We start from the raw sequence: 8,851 nt of genomic DNA on the forward strand, positions 1-8,851 counted from the left end.
GAGGAGGATGCTCATCCCTGAGTAAGAGCCTCATCACTGCACCCACCACTTCACATCGGCCTCGGACCCCTCAAAAATCCCCACAGACAATGTGATGAACTGCTTTAAAACCAACTCTTGCTATCATTAGAGTGCCCTTGCACTCACGGCAAGTGGATTAAAACCTTCTTGCTCTGAGGGTAGGTATTTCTTAGGAGGAATGGCACAGGGGCAAGCCCAGGGCATTACTGCTCTTCTGCTTAAAGAAATGGGAGAGTGCTTTAGGTTTCAGGGGTCCGGTTTCTGTATAGAGGAAACAGCAGAGTATTATCCATTTCTGAGAGGTAAGGCTGAAAGGTGGAACATATACGAGTGATCTGTAATTCCCCAGTTGTTACTCATCTAAATGCTCTTGGTCTGCAGAGCTTGTGAAATAAGAAGGAGGCTTTTGTGAGCCAGTGACAGGACAACGCTAGAAGGTGGCAAATCTATCAGCCTTTCCCAGTGTTCTTATTTACAGTATTTCCAAACAAATGTATACGATCCAGGGCCCAGTTATTAGCACAGAAAGCCTCTTGCCAACCTCTTTTGCTCAACAAAATTACTTCCCTCTAGATTTTCGAGTAGCTTTATGATCCATAAATTATATACGGAACCCAGGAGGAATACACAAAGCTCCTTCAATTATTAATAACTAAATGCAATGTCATTCATGATCGTGCAGCAAGCCAGCTGCATTTACTCTGTGATGGTTTCCCACTGCAGGGGTTGTCATTAGAGGATGCCAAATGCTTAAAAGAAGAAATCATCCATACTAAACTAGTTGTAAGGTGAATTTATAACCAACTCCTTAAGATCAGTCATTACAAGGAAGCATGTGATGCATTGTAAGTGACAGATTCTTCATTTTTAGGGTAAATTTACATTTAAAGATGTTAAAAATTACCATAAATTAGCATAAAATTAAAGTTACTTGGTTTTACTAGGCAGCTGATAGTCGGAGCAATGTGGCTCAATAAAAATCACATGCTGCTGATTTTCCATTAAAAAAACAGCAACAAATTCTTGCTCCAAGGAAACAAACACAGGACAGAATAAGTGGGAGCTCAAATGGGGTTCTTACCAACCAGGTTATTGTGAAGAAGCTTCTAAGAGGTGGGATTTAAATCAGGATGCCCCTTTTCATGATACCAGATCTACTCCTGTTAGGTTGTGCTGAGAGACCATCGAGAAAAGGGAAGGTACAGTCCCATGGAGCAGAGCACCCGTGTGCCAAAAAGACACCCCTGCTGTGCCCTGCTCCCGAGTCTCCAGTGTTTGCTTTCACACAGAGGGGCTATAATTTGGATCCAAAAGCTCTGCCCGTGGGACTTGCTCCAGATCCCAACCCTCCCCAAAAAAGCCTAAAACGAGGATGAAAGGCCCAGGGATTACACAGCCATGTCCCAGGGGAAGGGGTGAGCATCCCACATGGAGTGACTGAATAGGGATGATGGGAAAGGAAACAGGAGTCTGCAGAAAGGTTCAAAAAGAAAGAACTTAAAAAGGATGGGATGACAGGAAACACCAACACACTTCAGAGGAAAGACATCTAATGTGGAACTGGATAGCACTGGCATCTCAGAAAAACCTTTGGTTTGCACTTACATTTTGAAAGATTTCCAACCAGTTCTGCTTGGGGAAATAAAAAGGAAAAGAAAGCAGGTCAAGGAGAGAATTAGCAAAGGGTATCTGCAGAAATGAAAATGTTACACAGGCAGCGTGGTTCAGGATATTCACAAGATCGAGAGACACGTACCCTGAAAGTAAATGAATCTGATTTGTATCTTGAAACACAACAGCTCAAACATAAGATATGAAGAATTACTGGTAATTGGTATTAGTAGATTAATAAGAGCTGAATAGACTAATACATAAACCATTCACGTTCCACACGCGTTTCTGAGACATCCTAAAGCTTTGTACTGCTCTTACACAGTCACATACTCAGACATGAATCTGTGATCTACCCAGCTCAATCCAGAGCAGTGGACAAACTCTCCTGGTTTCTGGGGACGCATTTTGGGCAGCTGAATCGATTTCTGCTCACAGGTCTGACTGTAACTCTGTTACTGAAACCACAATAGGGTTGCTCTGATGTTTGGATTCTTTTTAAATTACAGAAGGGAAGACAAGGCCTTTAAGAATTCTGTGCTTACTGTAACAGTGAGGGGAAATTTCATTTAAGTAATACCTTATTCTTTGCCCATGCTTTTGTTCAGGACTTTATTTCAAGATTTCCAGAACCTGTTCTATTTTAACGTGTTTTAAAGCAGCGACTTGCCCTTTCAGTCAAGTCCATGGGATGGACAAGTCCATGGGATGGTCTCTAGAGATGGTCAAGTCCATGGGATGGTCTCTAGAGGTCTCTAGGGGTAGTCAAGTCCATGGGATGGTCTCTAGAGCTTCTCATCCCACTGACAGGGACTCTTCTATTTCCCTGAGGGATCTTAACTGTAGTTACACAGGTAAAGGTACCACGCACAGACTCTTCTTAAAACAGATTCTTCTTACTCCTGCACTGCAGAGGTGAGTCTGGACTTTGGCAGCCCTGCCTCCATTCCCATGGCTAATGGAGAGGATTTCTGACACCAAGTCCTCAGGAGCCCGATGGGACTCGAGCAGCTGGAGCTCAGGTCAGTCAGGAAATGATGTCCGCAGCAGTGTTAGTGCCTTTGCCTTCCAAAGGGGGCTTCCTCAGCAGCACCCAAAGGTAAATTTCAGTTATTTCACCAAGGGCAGATAACACCTTCCTTACGTTTCTTTATTGGCTTTAAGAAAAGAGAAGTGATCGCATTCTGTTTGCAAAATGGCAAAAAGTATTGCTGGAAAATACCCCTGTATTCCACCCCAGAGACAGGTATATGCCTTTGACGAACAAAGCAAACCTATGAGGAGTTGAAATATCACCAAATCTATCTCCAGTCCTTCTGGATGACAGACACAGTATACCCATAGATGTCAGTTCTGGTGTGTAACTGGAAACTCCCAGTTAAAAGACACAGAGAAAGCAGGAAGAGGAATGCAACGTAATGGGGATGATTTGGGGTTTGTTCAACTTGGTAATTAAGAACATTAAGAACTACAAAAGGAACGACCTACAGGTTCCTTGACCTAACCCAAAACAATCACTGACAGCTAATTCAAGTGTATAATTTTACTTGTGCTTTGGCATCCATGCTGCACATGTTCCTTATGTTTGGTTTATTTAACCACTGCTTGAATGGCTGCTTCAAGGGAGGGAAAAATCAGCAAAAATAAAGCCAGCATGAGAAACAGAGTCACTCTGATGAAAGCCAGGCCTGAGGAATAATCTAGTAATTGCCATATAAAGTGAAAATAAAAATAAGTAACGACCTTCCATCCTCAGACAAAGTCAGACATAAAACTCATTCTGGTCAAACCCCAGTGGTCAGGAGCTGCACAAGGAACTGTGGCATTAATAGTGGAAGAACAGCTACTTTAAAATCTGCTCATGATGGATAAGGTTTGTTAGTGTTATGTTTTGGGGTGTTTTGTTGGTTTTTGGTTGTTTTGGCTTGTTGGGTTTGTTTTTTCCAAAATAAAAGAAGAGCAGTAGCTGTGCAGTGCGGATGCATTTGCTTTCCCTAGGAGGAAGGAACATTTTGTCTTAGAGACCTGAATGGATTTATTTTTGGTTTTTACTTGTTCCCTAGGATGCAATCCCTAGGATGTCTTTGCAATTTACTGATAGTTGTGAAATTCCTCGACAAGTTAAAAACGCTTGGTGAAAAAGGAGAACTGAAAACCCCTCCTCTACAAGTAATTCAACCTATCCGCAAGGCATAAGTGGCACATAAAGAAGTTCTGCCTGAGTTTTCAACTAGCCTGAAACAACAGCTTGGATTCACTCGGGGGAAATTTTACCTGAGGGGGTTTTCCTTTGGCCTTCCCATCAGAGCTGGCCACCGAACAGACCATTAAGCCCTGGCCAGGACCAACAGCACCTTCATCCGGCCCAAATAATGGGGAAGCACGGCCTACAGAGTACAAACTACAGTGGAGACCAGGGCTTCATAAAACCTGGATTTCCCAAGAGCCCATCCGAATGCTTCTGGGGCCTCTGCAGCAGTGAATATTTGGGGCAGAGGAAAAGAAAACAGGCCTAATACATTACCAGGGATATTCTGTAAAACATCCTTTGCAGAATAAGCTGGGCCAAATCAGAAGGCCTAGGCCGCACAGCTGGTGAGATTCTCTGTGGAGGGACAGGCCCAGCAGATCTAACCGCGCTGCAGCAGGACGTGGGCACAGACACAAACCACTCGTGTGCTATGGACAACCGCAGAAAATCACGACCGTCGTGGTGCGGGCTGCCTGCTGAGTGCACCAGACCTGCAGTCCAAACAGCTCTAGTACGGCCTCAGCTTCCAAGCTCGTGCTCTTCCAAAGGGCTGGGGTAACTGGCAGCACCTGACCCATGTGGATGGTGGTTGTATGTGACAGAGCTTCCTGCAACTCACACGCTGGCAAATGCGCTGCCCGCTTTGGTAGAGACTGTGCCTGCTAGCACAGACACAAAAGTCCTCCTAAGTCAGTATTTAAAAGGTGTTTTCCAATGGATGTACATAGTGAGAGCAAGAGCTCACCTTCAAAGCACAACCAACTCCTTGCCACATGTAAGGCACTCACTGGCTTTGCTTGCTTTCATTTAATACCCTTATTTTCCTTTCTGCATATCCAGACTATCGCTGCATTTGCTTTTAGATTATCTCAGGGAAGCGTACGGGGATATGGTCTGCCAAAAATTCCTATGACGGATCTCATGTTAAAGACACGCTACACGCTGTGCGGCTCTGAAGCGTTATTTTCCCCTGCTGTCTTCGGGAGGGTCTTAGACTTGTCAGGCACAACATGGAAAATACGGATGGTAAACAAGCTAAAAGTGGTGTGAATGAAGTAAATAAAGAGCTACTGTCAAAACACATCCAATTATGCTCTGCTGTGGAGATTTAACACCACAGGATGATTTTCCAAGTAAAAATAGCGTGGGATGCCTTTTCCATTTGCAGAGCAGTTTGGAACGGAAGGCCTATTTGTGCAATTGAAGCCAAATGCACTACAGCATAATGATGCTCTCCTCAACTGCTATTTCCAATTCATGGAAAGTGGTGGATTTGTTGTGTTGGTTAAATACTTTCCAGTGGGGTTTTTTAATCCAAATTACTTAATTCAATCATACTTTATTTTATATATAAAAATGAAGCAATTACATGCAATTACATGGGAACAGCAACACACCGACACCTTGTGCAAGAACCAAATACACCAATGCATGCAGTCTCACTGCTGAAGAGCAGCACAGGGAACTCTCCAGCTGATGGGAACTAACACATCAGAAACCACAGATTTCAGCTTCCTAGCCCAGCGCTGTGGTTCTGGCCTCCTTCCTGAATCACAGACAAAACACACCACCTCACTGTAACTGCAAATCTAACCCAAGACCAGGCTCCTTGGTTTACTCTGCCTTGGCACTAACGGCAGTCTGCACAACAGGACCACTCACTGCAAGTTATTCACATGTGGTCTGGGGGCAATGAAACCAAAGATCATTGAGATATTGAGGAAATAAACATGAAATGAAATAAACTGCTCAGACAGCAAGGAAGTGCCAACAGAAGAGCAGCACCTTATGGAAGAACCTGTAACTTCTACACATAGTAAGCAAAGAAAATCAGCTAAGAGGTTTAACTTATTATGCAAGGATCACCTAACAAGAAAACAGCAGAGGTCCCCTATATGAATGTCGAAACCCACCTTTTTAGGTGGTTTTAGGCCTTTAATTTAGAGCACCAAAGGAAGGATTTTCTAAAGAAAATACACGCTTGAGTAAGAGCTTCTTGGCAAGAAGCTGCCTGGTTGCTCAATCCATAGGAAGATGCACATCATTTCTGCAGATAACTCCAACAGGAGACTGCACCCCTTCCACAGCTGCTCCGCTGACCCCTCCTGGGGAGGGCTGGATGAGCAGACCAGGCTTCCTGCGCCTGGACAGGTCTGAACCATCCCCTGCAGCCTGACGGGAGCATCTCCTCTGTGCAGGAACGGCAGCTCCTTGTGAGCAGGGCTCCTGCCCTGAACTGCAGCAGAAGAAGGCTGCCTGGACGCTGTGTACCTTCCCTCTGCTGCACAGGAAGAAGCTGTTCCTGTGAGGTGCTGTGAAAGCTCGACGTGACAGGTCCTATTTAGCCCTCTGTATCTGAGAAGGGTAAGCAGCAAGAAACGGGGCATCATTCTGACAGTAACTGGTAACAGGAGCATCCAGTTCTGAGAGCACCAGATGATGTTCTAGGAGGCACTGTGCATCCAGACTGACCTTCTTCCTATAGAAACTCTGAATCTGATTACCCTGGAGAGAAACAGGACAGAAGTGCCTGCTCTGCTCTGCTGCAGAGTCCCTGAACTTCCCAAAAGCCTTCAGAGCCTCTTCTCCCGCCTCCTGCCTCCTTTTCAAGCCTTAGTAGGGGGATACCAGAGGAGCCCTTAAATACGAGCAGACATCATGCAGACCAGAAATGTATTCATAGCAAGCTATTTCTAATACTGCCTAAGGCTGGAAAAGAGAACAAAAAGAATTAGAAATGTCTGCATTAACTAATTATAAATGCTTTTCTCTGAGACAGAGAAAAAGAACAGAAGGACGGGAGGGGTAAACCCCCTAATTTCCCAAATCTACATTAGCAGGTAGCTGGTAAAGATCCTGTTGCACCTGCTGGGAAAAAACCATGAGAAGTAGTCCTCAGAAAACACCTAAAATTTCACTACATACAGCCTTACAGCACAGCAGTTTGAGGATGTCTGCACAGAAGGAAGCTTTGAAGAGGCCTGGAAGGAAAAGCACTGTTGTCTCCTCCTTGAGTCAACCCTGGTTGTGAAGCAAGGTCTAAGCAGGAAATTCAGATGAACTCCAGAGAGACCATTCAGACCCCTGTGTCCCCCACTGAGCTCGGACACCTCATCAAGAGGATGCATAATTAACGACCCAGCAGCCCTGCGATCCCCGCTGGAGCAGAACACCAGACCTGGTGAGGCTCCTGAGGACAGGGACCTCCGCTGCGGGCAAGGCCAGGCTGCGCTGCGGCGACGGAGAGCAGCTCTGAGGGCGACCCTCAGGGTGCAAATGTGAACACAGCCGAGACAGCTGCACATCCGAAAATACGGCTTTGAGTCCAATTAGTGTCCTTCCCTCTACACATTTCAAGCACTGAGAGTGGATGAATGTCATAGGTTCTCTCTCTCTCTCCACTTACTGGGTGGAACGACTGCACCCAAAGGGCTGGACACTGATTCTGAAAAGGATAAAATAAAGAGCAAATGGGGAAAAATCCCAAGTAAATAATAATGGAGAAAGTCGCTATCAAGACACTTCACTTCACTGCCTTGCAGCCCTTTACTGAGATCAGAGGCTGCAATTGGAGCAGCCCAGCGAAGCAGGGTCAGCGCTGATTATGAAAGCCCACCCCAAAATCCAACCGCCTTCTGCAGACACCGAGAGCTGGGAAACAGGAGGGCACTGGCAGCACTTGACCAAATTCATCTGTGTTTGACCGAAAACGGAGCTGCACCCACGGCAAACTGTTCTTCAGCAGTAAACCTGCACTGCTCGGAGCACAGCACTGACCCACAGCTCTGGCTGCCATCCCTGGGTGTCTCTTACTGCCCTGCCTGCTGAAGAGTGAAACAGCTTCCAACAACACTTTACCCTTCAACGTCTCGGTATAACCTTGACATGGAAACTGTAGTGAAAAAACTGCCTCACAAAGACCCAAACTAATAACAAACTGACAGCTACGTGTTCGGAGATCTGTCGGAATTTGCTTTAATGTTATTGATATTCTTCTCACTGCTATTTAATCCAGGAAAAGGTCTTTAGGAAAAGGGAGGGAGGAGCAGGAAAAAGCACTTGCACTCAGAAAAACAGGTCACTGTAGGAGGTTCTCACCACAAACTGCCTGCAATTTGCTGGTGGAAATAAAACTGCTTTTTATGAACCAGTGTGAGACAGACAGATACACCATGAATATCTTGTGCAGAATGACAGTCAAGAATGTCAGGTGGCAGAGATTTATTTCATTTAGAACCTCAGAAGGATTAGCAAGCAGCAAAGCATCAGTTGACCAGAGTGTATGTGTACTGTTACATTCTCTGTTAAATAAAGATGCTGCGAAAGATGAGCTGCTCTTACCTTACTGCAACAGCCATGCTTCCGATAGGGTTCATTGGCAACGGCCTGGCTCCAGGAAATATTCCTCTACTCAGAACTCGAGCTCCATTTTGTATCACTCCCGGAGGAACTGAAATATAAAAATAAGAGAAGAACATTTTTTCTTTTACAGGAAAAGTTAGAAAAATATAGGAGCAAAATGTGGAACTTAAGCTTTTCAGTGACTTGAGAAAACATTCGGAGAACTCGTGGGGTGCACTGCTTACCTCCAACATCTCAGCCTCAACTCTTGTGAATGCCGTGCTATTGCCAACGCTATTCTCATGGCAAGAAATTTAACAGCACCCAATGGCAGCATGGGCTGTGGAAGCCGCTGCCTGACCTTGTTGCTGCAGATCATTCCCTGCACAACCAAATCGCTTTTGTTTTGTAATCGCTGTTCTGCTGGGAACGCGTGTGCCGAGTCCAACCCAGCCACGAGCATCTGCAGTGAGAAACCACGGCCCTTTACAGACAAACATAAGCACTGCACTGCAAGAACACAGGTCACAGCTTTTTATCACCCCAGCTTAATTTCTGAGCAGCAATCCCTTGGCCTGTCTCCTGAAAAGTAAAATATTAACTACGAGTCTGGATTCACCAGGAAGG

The 8,851-nt window shown here is 45.3% G+C and overlaps 1 protein-coding gene across 1 annotated transcript in view; it reads right to left on the reverse strand.

Annotated features, from left to right (window-relative positions):
* The window catches only part of LOC104539026 (forkhead box protein N3-like), a gene marked incomplete at its 5' end in the record, with an annotated part of 19,028 nt that overhangs the window by 1,344 nt on the left and 8,833 nt on the right, over nucleotides 1–8,851 (reverse strand). The window contains 2 exons of the mRNA XM_010182444.1: nucleotides 1,627–1,650; nucleotides 8,225–8,333. Of these exons, the coding sequence (XP_010180746.1) occupies nucleotides 1,627–1,650; nucleotides 8,225–8,333 (133 nt within the window). The remainder of the gene's footprint in view (nucleotides 1–1,626; nucleotides 1,651–8,224; nucleotides 8,334–8,851) is intronic.

Source organism: Mesitornis unicolor, unplaced genomic scaffold (assembly GCF_000695765.1).
Source record: "Mesitornis unicolor isolate BGI_N332 unplaced genomic scaffold, ASM69576v1 scaffold19024, whole genome shotgun sequence".
NCBI lineage: Eukaryota > Metazoa > Chordata > Aves > Mesitornithiformes > Mesitornithidae > Mesitornis > Mesitornis unicolor.